Source organism: Acanthopagrus latus, chromosome 11 (assembly GCF_904848185.1).
Source record: "Acanthopagrus latus isolate v.2019 chromosome 11, fAcaLat1.1, whole genome shotgun sequence".
Classification (NCBI taxonomy): Eukaryota; Metazoa; Chordata; class Actinopteri; order Spariformes; family Sparidae; genus Acanthopagrus; species Acanthopagrus latus.
The window spans coordinates 26,606,357-26,624,740 of NC_051049.1; the positions used below are offsets into that span (position 1 = coordinate 26,606,357).

At 42.2% G+C, this 18,384-nt stretch overlaps 1 protein-coding gene across 1 annotated transcript; it reads right to left on the reverse strand.

Moving 5' to 3' along the window:
• Positions 1-10,582, reverse strand: LOC119028759 (regulator of G-protein signaling 21-like). Its single transcript, XM_037115023.1, has 6 exons — positions 10,263-10,582; positions 9,572-9,630; positions 4,181-4,253; positions 3,870-3,931; positions 594-760; positions 1-309 (listed from the first exon to the last, which is right to left on the reverse strand). Coding segments are annotated over exons 3-6 (399 nt in total). The 5' UTR covers positions 4,183-4,253; positions 9,572-9,630; positions 10,263-10,582; the 3' UTR covers positions 1-141.
• Positions 10,583-18,384: the final 7,802 nt, after the last annotated feature.

Consider the following 18,384-nt stretch of genomic DNA (forward strand, 5'->3'; position numbering starts at 1 on the left):
GACAAGGTTTTTTTTTTCTTTTATTTTTTGTCGTTGTCTTGAACTGAGAATCTAAGAAGAGTGCAGAATCAATCATCCGGAAAGGCGTCGGCAACTGTTTTTTTTTTTCTTTTCTTTTCTTTTCTTCTTCTCGTGTTGCTTTCATTGCTGTTCCAGGAGAGCTTGGTAGATTTCTGATTTCAGAAATCGAGGGTAACAGTCGTTTTCCATCAGACCGTATATCAGACTCTGCGCCCTGTCGAAGCAATTTGGCCCCGGCTGAGAGATATTTTCACTGATTTCTCCTCTCGTCACACAGTCAATGTTTATCTGTGTTCAGAAAACAGCAACCACTATTTCACTCATGAGTTCTTTCTGTTTGGAGATTTTTTTATTTTTTCATTTTTTTTTTTACATTATCATACCTCAGAAAGTTAACTGTGTGTTCAAACAGCAAAACGGAAGAAACAAATGAGCGTCAGAGAAAAGCAGGGTAGAGGTTGTATTTCGGCACAATAAGTGAGTGAAACTGTGGGGGAGTGATCGTGACAATGAGCAACTGAGGTGGATTTGAGAGCTGTGCAGTTCTCACTTTCGCTTTACAAAAGCCGTACCTGTCTGGGCGCGTCGACTTCGACAAACTCCACGTAGATCCTTTTGGCAGCCTCGGCCCTTTCCGTCTCGCTGGCTGCTTTCTTGTAGTCCTCGCAGGCCAGCCAAAATAGGAGGTTCTCCTCGCTGTACTCCGTCCTCAAGAAGTCCTCGAACACCAGCTGGCCGGCTGCACGGAGGGGAACACAAACCACTTTGAAACCCAGACAGTTTCATTTCAAATGCTCATCACAGGTTTTAAGGACCTAGTTAGTCTGCCATAATCCTCTTTTTTTTCCAATTACAGGGTGTTGAGCCTGCGAAATGTTTTAGGTTTTTATAAACACTCACACGGTGGAAGACGTATAGCAGGGTTTTTTGTTTTTCTTCCATTCATGCGTAAAAAGTGAAATCTATGGAGGCCCAGGAGTCCCAAACATCATCATCTTGTGACATTGGGCCTCGTGCGAGAACGTTTTTTCATCTTCTTAGACTCGCTTACTTTCTCCTGTGATATTTGCTCAGTTTTGTATTGACAGAGAAGGTATTACAAAGTGGGTCTGCCCCATTTCCTTGCTGTGGTGCACGATTAACATGCCTTAAAGTGGGGGTGCGAAAACTCTTTAAACAGAGTGTAATCTGCCAGCCAGCGACTGCGAACCGTGTGATTGTCAGCTGACAAAGCAAACAGCGGTCTCGGCCAACACAGGCTGTGGCAGCTTTCCTAGTTGACAGACAATTGGCAGATAAACAGCAGCGTTCGCCATATGATCTTATGTAAGTCTGAATGGAATTCATCGGGTCCCTCTGGATCTCCATCTCCCTGAACCATTGTTTGTGTTTGGAGAAGCCGTGTGGTCATGGCCTTCAGAAAATCAAAAGTAAAGCGTTCAACGGTGTGTTTTACAGAGCGGGATAGAGATGAATATGGTCATGAAGTAGGAGTTAGATACTGAAAATGACTGATTAAAGCAAAGCAGGGTGACGTGACAGCAATGCAGAAATGAGACCGGATGATGTCGTAGCCTACAGTGGTGGATGTTACACCGTACGTTGCAGCAGAGGTTGATACCGGACGCAGACCTGCATATAGAGCCCGAGGCAGCTGTCCGAGTGAGAGGAGCTTCTCCCAGCAGCTGATCTGTACAGACTGTTGTGTTCAAACTCGCCGAATAAAATCACAGAATTGACAAAACAGCTGACACGGAGACGACCCTGTGAACAAAATGTTTGTTTCGACTAGTTTCTGTATCGCATCCATCAGGGCCCTCCCACAAGTTCACATCTGATGGAAACTATCAGCAGATGACTCATACAACAAGTCTAGGACAAAAAAAAACACACACACAAAAAACAGTGTCTTAGATATAAGACATTTCCGGGTGCAAACAAGATATCAGAAATCGGAAAAATTAACATAAAGGTTGCCTGTAACAGCAGCCTACCTCAACCCATATTTACGTTTCATGTTAGGAAGTGACCCCTAGTGGCTGCAGTAAGTATTACGGCAGCAAAGGAGGAAGTCGGTCGAAGTATAAACCAGTGACAAACTCCACATTAGGAGGGCGTCGACATTCAGGCTAAACAAGCACAGGACTTCCACCTGGGACGCCTCTGTTCATCTGCAGTGAAACACCAAACCATGCGGTTTTACTAAACCTAACCAAAACTTTCAGTGACAACAACGACACCAAAAAAACCTAACCATGCTGCACAGTGCAGAGTGAGGTCTACTAAAGGCCCGCCTACTAGTTGCCTTCATCATGCTTCACACTCGATGAAGACCATGAGATGAGCTCAGAAAAAGTTGGTCATTTTTGTTCCCAGCTCCAAATAGTTCCCAGAGCATCCTCTCAAGAGTTTTTTTTTTTTTTTTCGACTCGCTCAGCAGCTCATTCAGGTTTTGTCTCCACTTTGTTTACCAGCTGATGTCTGACCTTGAGCTTGTTACAGGAGGACCTTGTTTACTGTTGACTGTCCTCCTACAGCAGGAAACAACACGACACGTGTATGGGCCCAGGGACATAATATCAGCTGAAAATGGGTCTAAATTAACCAGCCCCTTTAAAAAAACTAACTAAAAAAAAAACAAAAAAACAAACAAGGTATATAAGAATAAACTCATAAGAGCAGTGAGCCTTAGCTAAAGGTTAAGCCTCTCTGTTATCTTTCACTCACATTCTCTCTTCCTCAGCACGGTCCTTGTTAACTCAAAGAAGTTGGTGAACAAAGAGACGGTGCAGCAAGCCGGGCAGGCATTGTGGTGGATGTCTGGAGGCACTTTTAACTTCAAAACCTTCAAAACCAAGCCCTGCATCCCGGCGCGAGCCGCCTCAGCATCATATAATTGCACACACCCGTTATCTTCTCCCCACACCCATTACTTTTGTTACGCGAGCATTCACGAAGCCGCGATTCTAATGCAGGTGTGAAATACTTGGCACTTCCTCTGGGAGCAGAAAACAAACAGCTAACTGTGAGCGCCGGCATTATTCACACAAATTGCTCCACATAAATCACAGCTGGCACTCTGACAATAATTGACAGGAAACTAAATATTGTCCAGAGGCCACTTGTTCCCGCCTAGGAATCACTCTCAGCCCATATCTGAGCTTTCAATCTCTTTAAAATCACAGGTGATGTGAAGGTGTACGCAGCGGCATCAGATCGCAGCTGCCGCGTGCACGGCCACTGATGTTTTTTGCGACTGTTTACAGATTTGTGTCACTGCGTCGCTTCAAAGAGAAATGAAGCAACTGGGATGCAAGACAAAAATGTATCATCCGGAGGAGCGTTAATCTCGACGTAGGAGACAACAGGCTGAAGTGTGGCAGATCAGCTGAATTCATTTCACTAAAGTAATGAGAGAAGAGACATCGAGAGAGAGAGACAGAGAGAGAGAGAGAGAGACAGAGAAAACATCCATCTGCCCTTTTTTCAGTCATTTTCAAATGAAGACCGGGAATACGTGATAGGTGAAAAGCCATCAGCAATGCCGACTTTATAAATGAATAATAGCGGGCTGGAATCACCCTATCTACACTGGCAGCTCAGATTAGGGCCTCTTATCTCTGCCAGTGTCATCCTCCTTAAATATATCTCCGAATGAATTGGACGAACTTGAAGGAAGAATATATCCATGATCCTCCTAAGAAGCCCGAGGGCAATTCAAGATGATATGCGGCGCCGGGCGGCAAGAGAATTGCGAGGGTGAAAAGAGAGGACGGAGAATTGCGAGAGGGGCATTTTTTTTTTTTTTTTTTTACGAGAGTGAGAGGCGTAAATCCATGTGAGCTTACTTTTACACTCCAGAAGATGGTCGAGTGACTCTCCCCATGCCACAACATCATGGACAGGAGCCCTGCAGAGCAGAAATGTCATAAAATGTACAAAGGCCAGAGGGCTATCTCTGTCATTACTTCATTTTAAAATCCACATTTGTATCTACGTGTTGCATCAGAGAACATGATGGTTTATCTGTTCAGATTTGAGATAAATGTCATTTCGTTAACTCCTCCAAATCAATCATATTTCGAAGTAATTAAAAAGTACAGCCAGCCACCTAAATGTGTCAGGCTTTCAGCCTGAGGATAGATTAATGACAACTCACATTAGCTGATATTGGCTCTTATCTGAAGACCAGGTATCAGAGTCAGTGCTGTCGACTGGAAGTGGGTTCCCTCCTGACCGCAATCGCATGAAAATAGATCATAGAAACTGCAGTTAGAAGTTCACATTATAAAGTACAAAGAATACACGTTTCACTCAAAGGACAATATCCAACATCATTTATAGATTCAAGTTGTCATGAACGTTCAAACCAGCAGTGTTAGTCGTGTACTTGCACGACTGTATTTGCGTATCCTCACCACCTGCACCTATGGACTGTATGATTTATCAAGGCTGGACAGTGACAGCTCTCACAGAATTGTTACACTAGCTCCATTCACACTGCCGTTTGGATGCAGGGATCCTGCGCCAATTCTCCGCCTCCTCCTCTGTGTGAATGTCTCAGAAGAGGCGAGGGGTGAAATTTCTCTCTGGTGCAGATCCACCTCCGGAGGTAGTATCAGAGGCGCAGTACTGCCAAACCGAACTAGTGTGAATGGATAAGCTGGCTGCACGTATAGAGGGCGTGTTGGTCTGACAGTCTGATAACTACCCAGATCCTTCACTCAACTAAATAAAGAAAATGTCTTACAAACAACATTACATGACCAAACAAAAGCAACATAGTAACTTTAACTGTCTTTGGCAACTTATATGAGAAAAAAAATACCACAGCTGTAAGCAGAGAAGTGTCTGTCCTCCTGTCTGTCCTACTGTCTGTCCACCTGACTCTTCGTCAAAAATCATCAAATCCAAAAAAAAAAAAAAAAAAAAAATCACTGTGACGGTCAGCCCTCCACAGAAATGTGCATCTTCTTCATCTTCCTCATGGTTCTGGTGATTCAGTATTCACTGTAGACACCCATTGATAAAAGGCCTTTTGTGGGCAAAGTGAGTATTACAGAGACAAAGACAAAATGAGCCTTACTCTTCACTTGAAAAAAAAAAAAAAATCCCCGTAAAAATAATGTTTTATGTCTAAAAAAATTCAAAGGTTCCAACATTTTTGAACTTATAAACCCAGGGGGAAAATAAATCTCACTTGCCAACGCTGGCTTTCTGTACATAACTTGTACTGCCTCAGGCTCAACAGTCACATCAACCTCTGACTCCAGCAGTAGCCAGCAGCTGTCAGACTAAGCTAACTAACTAACTGACAAAGTAAGTGATTATCTGATAAACAGAGTGGAGCATTTAGCAGCTACAGCCCATTTACTTAATAATTGGTGGAGACCAAAACAGAGCTAAAAGAGCAAATGGGTGACGGGAACCACAGGTACTAATAGTTGCTAGTGCTGCTCAGGTACCACATCAACTTTAGTAATAAGCCAGTGTGGGGTTTACCCTAACCCTACAAGTACGAGTACAACCCAAACAACTACAAGTCCTTCCTTCAAAACTGCATTTCAGTAAAAGTGCACATAATCTGAGATATGCACTTGACTTTCAAAACAAAAAAATGTTGTCATCAGGCTTTACATTGTTTCATTATTTACATCACGTGATAGTGTCATGGGTCTGCGTTACAGCATTTGTAAGTGTGAAGCCACTGTTTATTTTTAACGAGACCTTGGGACAATTTCCAGTCGTGTTTGTTGCAGCAAGTGTTGGTAATGAGACCCTGGGACACCTCCAGCTGTGTTCGTGGCGAGTAAAACAGGTATTTAATGCCAAAACATGTTTCCTAACCCTGCCTGAACTTGGCAGGACCATTAACTCAGTAAAGTTTAAAACTTATGTTTTTCTTCAATAGATGTAGCACAAAGGACCTTTCAGTTCGGTTCACTCAAACATTTCATTTTTTCAAAACTTAAAAAAAACAAAAAAAAAACTTGTCACCTTGTTTTACAGAAAAAGGCATTGGAAACATTTATTCTGGAGATTGGGTTGTGTGTGTGTGTGTGTGTGGATCTAATATTTTACCCTATGTCAACAAAACATCATGTTTTACAAGATGATCATAAAATATGCAAAGAGGTGACCACAGCTCTAAAATAAATGTAGTGGCTTACATATAGATCATCCTTTGGAAAAAAAAAAAAAAAAGTACTGGGTCTACCTCGACTGTTTAATATGATTAGGTTATCAGGACATTCTGTGGGAATCGTTACAGCAGCTCAATTCACTGAAACGCTGTTTTTTGCCAATTTAATTTTAACTAGTCTGCACTGAGTCAGATTTATGTCAGCATGGCAGGCAACAGCCAAAACAGCAGCATCCTCTTCTCATTAGTTTATTTATTTTTCACAAATCCTAAATTAGATGAAAATTTAATGATCCCTGTGGGGAAACTGGGTCATTATAGCAGCAGAGAATTGGATAAGAATAAGTCAGAGCGGTGGATGTAATACAGGGAATTACGGCAAGTGTACATGCAGGAAAGTGGAGCAGCTAGCATCTGCAGGGAGTGTGTGCAAAAGCTATTCACATTATCTGACATGTATATGAGATAGAATCTCCTGTACAGAGTATGTGTGACATATATAGATATGCGTTGTTTAGGCGGGCAGCGACGGCAGCTACTGCATGTAGAGAAATGTGCCATTTTTATCTCAGACTTGAAGCACCTCCTCAGAACTTTGCTGAAACCTATTTTAGATACACTGCATGGATGGAGGAGGAAATCTTAAGGACTGCACTCTTCTGTCTTGTGTTATATACCGTATGTGATTTAGTCTCCACTCTCCATCCCAGCCAAAATAGACCGGAGGGTGTAAACCCGTCAGGTGTGCTGTTGTAGTCACACGATCATAAAAAAAAAAAAAAAAAACTACAGCAGCTCTCTCACCTCCAAGCCCAACCCAGCGGTGAGGGGTGGCTGTGGGCGCAGCTGAGCGCACCATGTGAACAAGGAGGGCAATGCTACTGTTGCGCTATAATTTTAGCATGCTTTTTTAACCGCTGTTCATCTTCGGCACGCCACGATCACAGCTACACACACAGTCACAGGCCGTTAGCGTGCGATGTTAGTGGCAATCAGAACAATTCTTGACACAGGGATCACAGTTTTGTCTTTTCTTCCTGCCGTGTCACTGAGCCGGCAGCAGTGGGATGACCTCGCCAGCTAGTCATCATCGCCACCACACCTGGCAGCACAGTCCAGCAGCCTGCCACGTCAAACCAACACTGCTGACCGAGTGTCACACAGTTCGCTCTGCCATGACAGCTGTCCAACTGATGGACTGAAGAACTGACTAGAGCAGTGTGTGTGTGTGTGTGTATGTGTGTGTGTGTGTGTTTTTTGTTGTTGTTTTTTTTTTTTAATGTAAAATATGATGGCGTGTGATAAAACAGTATTTTTGATGATTTTAGAGAGCCGTGTTGGAAGCACAAGCCATCACTTTATCAACACAGACGTGGGATTATTTTCCTCTTTCAGATCCTACTGCACAGGATCACAGTGACATTGACTAATTATTTTGTTCATTCACTGGGAGTTTGTTTGTCACACTGTGGTTTGGAATGTCCTTGACTGATTAAAAAAAAAAAAAAAAAAAGCAGTAAGACATACAGTGACTGGCTTCTGTACTGAATTCATGTTCTCTCTCAGTTTTTAGTCATTTTCCTGGAAAGCCTTTCTAACAAGTGGTTAATATTGTGATATGCTCACAAAGATGGTTCAAACAGAAACTATAGGTTTCGGAAAAGGTCATTTTTGTTTGGACATGAATCCTGTTTTTTTTTTTTTATTATTATTATTATTTTTTTTTATATATATATCATGAATATGTTTACAGGTCTGACTGTGGACAGGTGTGTGACTGAGACCAAAATAAAAACTGACGATGGGCATGGTTCAAGATAAGCACCGAGCCCTCGAGACACTGAGTGGTCATGGGTTGGGACGTAAACATGAAGAGGTGCACAAACTCTGACCTGCTCTGTTCCCCCCTCAGCAAGACCTTGGGCATTGTTAAAGGTCAGAGAACTGGACCTCTGAACTCGATGTCCCTCTTGATAAGAAAAAAAACATTTTGGTTTAAAGAAGTCAGTTTGACAAAGTTGTATTTAAAGAAAGTGATGACAGCTTCAGCAGTGCAGCTTTGAACCAACGTGTTACCAGAAAGGCCCTCTGAAGTGACAAGGCTTCAGAGGAAAGGCTATATCCTAATGCAGCCATTCAATTTTTGGATTTCATCACAAGAGCACATTCAGCGAAAAAAGAATTCTCGCTCGTCTTTGGACCCTTTTCATGTTTTCTCAGGGAGGAAAAGGAAGGAAAGGGAAGACAGCTGGAGGCGAACGGAGAAGCACAGAGAGACACAGAGGGAGAAACTTCCAATAAAAACTGCAGAGATCACAGGAGCCCCATCAGATACACTTGCTTGCGCTCTCGCAGACAAGAGAGAGCCATCCGCAAAACACATCCCAGTTTTATTTTAGCAACATGCTTTTTGGCTGGGCAAGATCAGAGGGAGTCAGTCATTACCGAAGAACACGGCAGAGTGGATGGGAAGTAAAGCGTTCACAATGTTCAACAGCAGTGCCATCGGAATCCTCCGAGCCAGACAACTAGTTTGTCCAAAGTCTTGAAGCTTAAAGCGAGTGTGGAGCTCATACTTACAACATATGTCTTCTGTTGCCCCAAAAACGGACCGAGGTATGTTTCCTAACCGCAAGCTATTGAGTTAAAAAGTGCACAACACCCTCTGAACGTTCAGCTGCTCAGGCGTCTTCTCTCCTACCTGACAAACCCTACAGGTACAAGCCTGTGCAAGTTGGGTTGCGGCACAGACAGGCCCGGTGTTTACAGAGAAGTCGGCTTTCACTCTCTACTTTAGAGGCCCAAGCTCCCTCCGACAAAAACTCATTTCACCTCAGCGTTTTGGCCGTCGAGCACTTAATTTGGTGCTTTCTATGGCTAAGAAGACTGTAGTTTTTGAACCAAACCTGCTGCCAAACCTCATCACTTTAGGTAAATCATTAGTTGACATGCAAAGAAGGAGACAGGAAGTGCTGGCTCTGAGTCACACTGCACACATTGCGCGGCTGCAAAGTTGAAGATAGTCATGCACATTTTAGAAGTGTGCACAACTGACAGTGAGCTCGAATGACCCGTTTTACATGTGGTATGAGCTACAATAGTACACAATAGACCTGCATGTTGCTGATATGATCATAAATGCAACCCAGTTCCAAGGATAAATGTTGGCAGTGTATGTTTCTGCAAACCGTGTATAAGTTGAACCTTAATGTTTCTTTATGTTGCTACTCAGTGCCACATCTTCTGTGCGACCAAGCTGGCTAACTTCCGGCCTGGTTAACTTGAGTTAGAGTTAAAATCATTTGATCTTGTAAGTCACCTTGACTGGGCCGGATGATACAAATTATGAAAGTCAAATGAGTCCTTACACTCTTTAGGCCCCAGTGAATCATGTGACGATAAAATTACCTGGTGCTCCTATTGGGTGTTTGGTCACGAAGATACAGCTGGAATCTGTCCCGAGGTCTCTGTAAAAATACAGAGTGGTTTCAAAGTTGAAGATGTTTAAATGCAGGTTTCAAACTGCTGTCAAAGGCGTTATGGGCTGTAACTCCAACACTATCCCTGCCACCTGCCACCCAATGTGTCAGTTCATGTGAACATACATGTTTCGTACAGATGTCCACTACGTATCTGTGGTTTGCAGAAAAAATGCAAACTGCAATCATTTTATCCTGCCAACTGTGCTTGATTAATGATACTGACTCATGAAAACAGTGCTGCACGACAAATTCAATGTTGGATTAATAGCAAAACTTGTAAAAGTGATTTAGTACTGTAACATGTGAACAGGGTCAAAAAAGAAAATAAGAGAGCAAAGAAACAATGAATCTTCAGTGAACGATCAACAATAAGACCACAGAGGAAGCACAATGCAGTTACAGTGAGCACACAGAGTTCACAAAGTAAAAAGAGGTGAAGGTTGCCTCGGTAACGCATTCCAGATGGCTAGTATGACTCAATGGCGAGCTTAGCTGGTCATAGAGGAACTCTGAGAAACGACAACAGGCACAAAAGAACACACACACACAAAGTACAAGGGCAGATGATGCTCCAACAGGAGCATTTGAGGAGTAGTCGACATTGTTTGGACACAGACCTGACAAAATGGTGGATGATACAATGTCATGTCTTTAGAATGTGCCGTGATGGTTGCTAGTAGTAACAGAACGTTCAAATAAAAAACAGTTGCTGGTGGCAGAAAATTGTGGCTGCATATTAAAGTATGCAAGCACTGGACACCACGCCGGCATAAATATCCCACAAGGCAATGCAGCGGTGACAACGACAACAACACAACAGACAATGGTGGACAGCAACACCATGGTAACCTGTGCCAACCTCACCTCTACTGGCACCTGTGTAATAATATAGCGTTAATATAATGCAGTCCAGTATAACAACATCACTTAACGAGTTCGCCTGCAGTTCACATTTATTATTGTGTGGCTTCTTATTGGCTGCCTAACAAGGATTTATTATTAGAATATGATTATTAGATGTATTAAAGAGTATTATTGCAGATTGCCAGTAGAGATGGGTTACCACAGTTACTTACGGGTCTCAACCAGCAAGAGGCTCTCAGGAAGTGCGTCACTTCTGCACTAAACAGATGCATACTACTGTTATTCACTCAAAAGTATGTTGAACGATAGTACACATATTGAGAATGTAGTGTATAGTATGGAATTTAGGACGCAACCTATATCTCTGTTTTTTGTAGGCGTGTTATGTCTGAATCCATTATTTTAGACTTTTTTGCCAAATGACTTTGGTTTTCCTTAGATCAACCATGGCTCATGTTTATGCCACTGTTCAGCATGGGCTTACATCATCCCATACAAGAAACTTCCCAGCGAGTTTAAGTGAACATCGGCCTTCAGATCTTTTGAACTAAGTCCTGACTCAGACTTGTACAGCTAGTCTTGGACTGACATTGTTGGTGTTCCTGAACACAGCTCTTCTTTTCAGCCTGAACTCTTACTTTAATTACAAGTGGCACTCTTACAGGGAATACAAAGAACATGCTTCTTGATTCTGATCATTATGAATGAACCGATGCTCTATTGAATTCTAGGCGCGCTGCTTAAGGAAACAAAAGACCATGGACACATTTTATTCATTTGACTACGTGATGAAAAATGAGACCAAATGTGTATGAGCTGCACACTGGTATTTCTCAGGGTTAGCCACAGTTATTAAATCCTTTGTGGTTTCATTAAAGGTCCCATGAAGTTGTATGAAATTATGTGATGTGTTTCCTGTTGAAAAAGAAAAGTGTAAGGTCAGTCTAAAGTATGAAGCAGTGGGCTATGCATTGATGAAATGTGGAGGGAGGAGCAGTTTGTACCAATGCACAGTATTCATTCTTTAACACTCATTGATTTAATCTTGGATTTCTACCATTGATTATGATAACTGGATCAGTTCCAAACAGTCCGGCCCTCTGCGCTGCGGCCCAGGTGAGGGGATGCGATGTTGACACAGCACTGACTGAGGAAATACTCATTTAAGATTTGAGTTGGCTGATATTTTTACAACTGATAAAATAATTTATGGAATAATTACTCCACCTCACTGCAAGCATAAACACAAAAGTGCAAGTGTGACAATGTGGATCTATAATCAACGTTTGCTCTGAAGTGAGAATAAATGTGAGATGCATCATTATGTGTAAAATAATGTTTCATTTCTACAATCTGGCTTTACATTTACCACCTCTGTGTAGAGCTGCAGCCTTGTTGTGGTGAAAATCAGTGAATCCAAACTCAGAAAAATTACTTTCACTTGAATTATTATTATTTTTTTAATCGGTTCCACACAGAGATAAAAAAAAAAACAAAAAAAAACAAAACAAAAAACAAAAACATTATCTTGAAAAAAAGAAGAAAATCGATTCGTCATAGAAAAAAAAAAAAGTTTTCTTATGACAAAAAAAAAAAAAATATATATATATATATTTTTTCCACACATGAAAAAGACAATGATTTAGAAAATGGATCATCAGAAAAAAAAGAATAAACAAATGAAAACGAAAAACATCTCATTTGCCCCTCAGGGCTTCTGTGGTCACATGACCTCAAAGCTAGCTAGCTTGAAAAATCCATTACAAATAAAAAGATAAAAAAAAAAACAGAGAGAGATGTGTACAGGAATACAGGAAGACATTTTGGCATGGCTTTTGAGTCAGTGGCTCACATTACCTGGAAGCTGTAATCAACCAGCGTGTTGTGAATATCTCCTGCATTCACAGCTGTTACGGCCCCAAATTGAACACAAACAAAGACTCGAACAAAAAGAGGCCAGTAACATATAAAGGACGCCGACTCAACACAGTCAAGTTTAAAGGTTTTTATTTAACAAAAGAAAAAGGGCAAGAGTTCCTGGCCAAACTGAAATAAAGAGAGAAGAGATCCCAGACCAGCCATGACCGTCACATCTGGGGAATCCTCCCAACTAAAGCTGCCTAATCAAAAACTGCTAACCTACACAGAGAAAGAAAACAAAAAGATACGAAAACAGGACTACCAGGAACTCAAACCCAAATTAAAACAACAAAGCCCTGGCACTCTAATAGGCCAGGGAACTGAACCCAAACTCAAATCAACAACAAAGTAGGAAACAGCAAAAGACTGTGAGGCCAGCGCAGCCTTGATACTGCCTCCTTTTACCTGCTCAGGTGATTGCCCACACCTGAGCTCAGGAAGGCGGAGCAGGGCGGAGACAGAGGACACACACACACACACAGGGCACTAACCTGGCCACACGTAACAACAGCCAACAACTATTTAGAATAACATCTAGTGTGTGATATACTGTGTAAATCAGGCAAACTTGTGTTTAGTGTGCACAGAGAAATTAAACCTCCTTTGGGACAAAACATGTATACTTTTAATCATATTCAAAACAAGAGTTAGTGGTGCACTTCAGCCTCCTGTGGTCAAATGAGCCTTACAAAACAACCACAACAAAAAATAATTATCCTGCTAAAAGCATTTTACACTTGGTTTCATGCATGAAAACAAAATTATCCTGGGAATTACATTTTTTCATTTGTTGATCCAAGTTATTTTTTTCCTCTCTTGAAAATGGTTTTTCACTCAGTTTGACACATAACAAATTCTCTTGAAATGTTTTTTTATTCACTCAGTTTCACACGCGAAAAAACTAAAAAAATCTTCAAAACAGTTTAGTGTCAGTGACAGTGTCACTTGCCCCTCAAGGCTTCTGAAGCCTATAGAAGTGGATACAATGCTTCGATTGAACGATTTTGTTATTGTGGAAACATTGTCTGAGCCTGACAACTCAATCAAATTTGATGATTTTACAAAACCCTAACAATTTTTATGTTTTTTGTTTTGTGCTTTCGTTTTTTTTTTTTTTTCTTTTGCGTCCATTTTCAACATTTCACAAATTCACAACATCTATGACAACTGGTATGGCATGGCACAGTTGGGAAAGATTGTGGTTACAGCAAATGAGCTATGATGTACTTACGGAACATGAAACACCTGTGTATAGTTAAGATGCGACCGATGTTACGGTTCATAAAAACGTAAATGTTAGTCATAGATCACGTATATCGTGCATGACAGTCAGTCACAAAACACACCCCCAACCAACGAGCCGACCTTTGACACCCTTACTTTTTCGTCTGACTGCATTATGGATACACTAGTTCCTGCACTGACACTCTTGGTTGGCCCTGGATGTAAATCTTGATCTAGCGAGATAACTGTCCAATTAAGATGTAATTCTTTGGCTTCCTGTCTTGAATTGTACTGTAGAACATTTTCACCCCTCATGAATAGTTCTACAAGTCTACAGTGTAGGTATTGGACCTTTTTTGATTTTGCAATCTCACTTTGTGATTCATGCAAGTAACGATGGTGGAGGCCTATTTTTACATACAGTTTTTGCTTTGCCCACCTCTAAACGTATCATGCATGCAGTATGACAGGTATCGCAGGATTCCTCAGCGTTTCATGGTTGCACTGCTCACCTCCGGTGACGACACGATATTTCCACAACGTGCTGTTGGAACCTACCCTATATCCTTTGCAGGAACCAGACATCTGCACAGAAGTGAGGGGGGCTCTTTGACCCAGTTCACACAGAACCCCCATCAGCATCAAATTCTCCAGAGACAGAAAGAAGCAGATGCTCAAGTATCAGGCAGAGGTGGGGTGCAATGTCCTCATCTAACATTGAGAGAGGGAGAAGGCGAGAGCGATGGGGCTATGAAAATGACTGATGGGAACACAAATGGCAGAGCTGTGATTGGGAGGAAAGGGGAGGGAGGGGGTGAAGGTAGACGAGGGACAACGCTGACAGCTGAGCGGGCCTACCTGTCCGCCCATCTCTCGTTTTTCCATCTTGATTTGCAAGTCCTCGACGGGACACTTGCCGGGGCCGCCCTGGAAAACAAGAACAGGTGTCATAAAACACTGCTGCGACTGGGATTTGCATCCATAATGACCCCACTGGAGATGCTGAGAGTATGATGTTCACAACAAAAACCTGTCAGATATGTGCCCAGAGCGGTATTCATCACCAGCTCAGCTGCAACCTCTCTGCCGTCTTATCACTTAACGATGATGGAAAACAGCTTTTTTGTCTTCTCAACACAACGTGTTGTTTATCTAAGCATTTTCCTGCACCTTTTGGTTCGTTTCTGGCAGAATCAGACTCGCATGCTTGATGACTTTGAAGGCACATTTTTTTTTTTTTTTTATTCTATACAGACACCTGGTTAAAACACTGGATAGGTTCTGTTGGAGCAGACGTCTCCATGGCTTAGCGTGAGAGGGGTTAGGAGCTCAGACAATCAATCCCAGACTGAGCTCATCACACGTCTGAGCCGCCCTGATACCATCAAACACGTTTCATATTTATGACCAGACATCTGGAGGGTAGTGACGAGTCCTACAGCGTGGGGAGATCACAGACTGAGCTTGAGAGTCCTATCAGAGTCAGTGAAAGCCCAGGTAACAGGGGGATGAGGTGGAATTGTTACATGTAGGCGTCTGAAAGACACAAGACAGAGCATGTATGATGGGCCGCGACGTTTGTTCTCTCAGACATCTCCTGCTCGCTCATTTGTACGCTCCTGCCCGAGCATCCCAGCTGTTCTGTGTCCTCATCTTGTATTGATGAAATGTTGCCCATTAGTGGGTCACATCAGAAGGGTAACCCCACTGTGCGGTAAACCGGCCACATACAAAACGATGTCCCGATGCGCTGTTCTCACGCTATTTTGATTTGGCGAGCCCAAGCCACAGAATACATGCTGGCATCGTGCATAATGATGACCGCAAAATGTATCGACGATCTTCAATAAGTCTCCGTCTGGTCAGTTAAAAACAAGAAGCCAACAGTTGTCTCTCGCAGCCATCTGGCCTGGAACATCACATCGTCCCCGTCTTCATTTCCTCCCGATGAGAACAAATCATTTGGCATTCTAATTGTTTCTGGATGATGATGTTTTCTTGGAAAAAGAGTTGGTGTCTGTCTGTAACTGTAATAAATTCAACTGCAGAGAGCCATAGTATCAGCACAGTCACTGCATCCTGCGACTCTAACTATCACCCGCTACTGTGGCTTCCCCCCCCACCGATGTCTCTCCACACATTAATGCATGTGTGTATGTCAGACCTCTGTAACGTAACAGGGGTGCAACATTTGAAATTATACCAGAGGGATGCAAAATGTTGTTGAAACATCATTTTTTGTTCTTATTGTTATTGATGGAACAGACCGTAGCACAGGCTGAATAGACCGCAAACAAGGACAAGAACGAACAAACTCATTCCGGATCAAGCTAATAAGTCACTGCCTCACCATGAGAAGCTGCACTTTACTGTGCGGCTGATGAGTATTTGTTCCCTCATTTCCAGCAGCAAGAGCAGCTGTTTTTTAACTGAAAAAAAAAGCTCTGATGAACCCACTTCATGCCAGCACCCAAAATATTCCCCTCCTGGAGTTTGTGGAGACAAAACCAGAACACAGAGAGTGAATATTGGACTGGATGGATTCATCATGTCCCTAGAAGCACGACTCATGGCTGTGCTATTGTTGCTCATCATTATGAGATGAGGATGAAGATTAAAGTCCAGGCATTAGAACAAACTACATATACGGTAATGACATTCAACTTTTAAGAGCAACTCATACATATTCTGAGCTTATTTCAGCCTAAAGCAGCAGACCTGAGCGGCTTACCTTGGGTTAAGTGAATGTATTAGGGCAGCTATGTGAAATGTATTCTACAAAATGAAGCACATTAACGGCGCACTTTACATTTCAGATACGGCCGAGGACTTAAAACGCGTTTGTTTGGGAGATATTTAAGTTGAGTGGCCTTCCATTTCCCAAAGAATTCAAATCAGAAAATCAGAGTTTGTTCCTGTGTGTGTGAGCTGCTGAAGGACATTTTCCACTCGTCCTGCCTTTGAGGCGTACATTTGGAACGTACCGTAATACACAGTGGGATACACAATGGGAATGTGATGCAACAGCTGTAAATGAGTAGAACATCTGCTCAGAGATAATATACACCAAGGTCCGCCTTAAATCGCCCACCTTTGCTGAGGAGACTTTGATAATTACATTGCAGGCAGACATGTTCATTTACATAAACCATTAACGTGACATGCCAAAACTGTTGTCGGAGCCACGCACAGCAAAATGGCAACCTTGGTTTACGACGAGCTGGTAAACTACCTGTAAAAACAGTCTCACTTCATCATTTACTCATTCAGGAAATATTGACAGAGCGAATTCAGCCGGCTGTGCTTTTCGTGATTAACTGTGTTGCTCCATGTTGACTTTACTTGTGTAAGCTAATTAAGAACACATACTGTACCAGTGGGACCCGCTTTTCAAAGAGCAAAAGTAAATCGTTTCATAATGATGTTCATGATTCAAATTATACTAAAAATCACAATGCACAGCAAAATATTTACTGAAATACCAGTTTTTAAATGACAAACCATCTTATCTTGGGAACACCAGTGTCCCCGCACTACCTCAAACCCAGGAAAGAAAAAACACAAAGTTCTACTGTATAACCAAAGGCTTAGAGAAGACCCATTTACAAATATTTGACCAGGCAACAGAGACTCCCAGAAACAGGTCCGCTTACAGCATTCTCACCATCGGCAGTTCTTATTTGAATAATGCCCATGCAGCTCATGCATACTTAGTGGATGATTGACTACTCTCCTCGTCTGACTTTGCTTGTCTCCTCTGTGGGATTAAATACACACTTTTACATAAATCGCGCCCATGGCAAATGCGATAGGGCCAGCTGCAACTCAAAGTGTTTCAAAATGTTTGTTTCTTGACCAGTCTGGTGGCTGGTGGGATCCATAAAAGTTTACATTAACGGCAGATCATGTCTTCAAAGTAATGTGACAAATGGATAAGTTCTGGTTGGCAAGATTGAAACAAGTTAAAGATGCTGTTTTTAGAATAACACATTACTGGAAATCAGATCTGCTATGATGGTAATACATGAAATACACTGAATGTTACTATATTGTATTATATTATCTTTGTGTTTCAGGCTGTTTTATAATGGTTTGGCCTTGGCTTCTTAGTTTATACTTAGAACTAGAACTTAATGTTGGTACTGCCGCTTGTTCTGGATCATGGTTGTGGACATATGTGCCTTTTTGTTTTTTTCTGGCCCTAGTCCTCATACAGCCTGAGTCCGGCACTGGTGGACAACAGGAGCTCTCGTATGTTGCAAATTTGGTGCCCTTGTTGCTGAATGTAGTCAAAGTCCTGCAGCAAAACTCTAAAATCACATGGAAAGCCCAGAAACTAAAAGAGTGGAGGCTGCTCAGGCAGCAGATAAATGCTCATTGTCACTAAACAGTCACATATGGCTGTATTTGGTGAGCGTCCATATACTTTTGGCCATGTGAAGTAAGACATGTGTCTCGGTAAGCACTCTTGGCAAAGTTTGCTCCTAGACGAGGTCAAGGAGAGGTAAAACTGGCTGCGGAGAATGGGGAAATTCATGCAAAAAATGAAATCAAATTATCAATTAAATTGTGATTAACTTCTCTTAGAACATGTTTGGTCTGGGATTTCAATTTCTAATCAATTTAATCTCCCTCTCCGTGTCTGCGTCGCCGTTGCTGGCTCTCTCTTGCTTTCTCTCTGATTACAGACGGAGACTGACTCAGAGAGTTGATTAGCCTTCCTCACCCCAG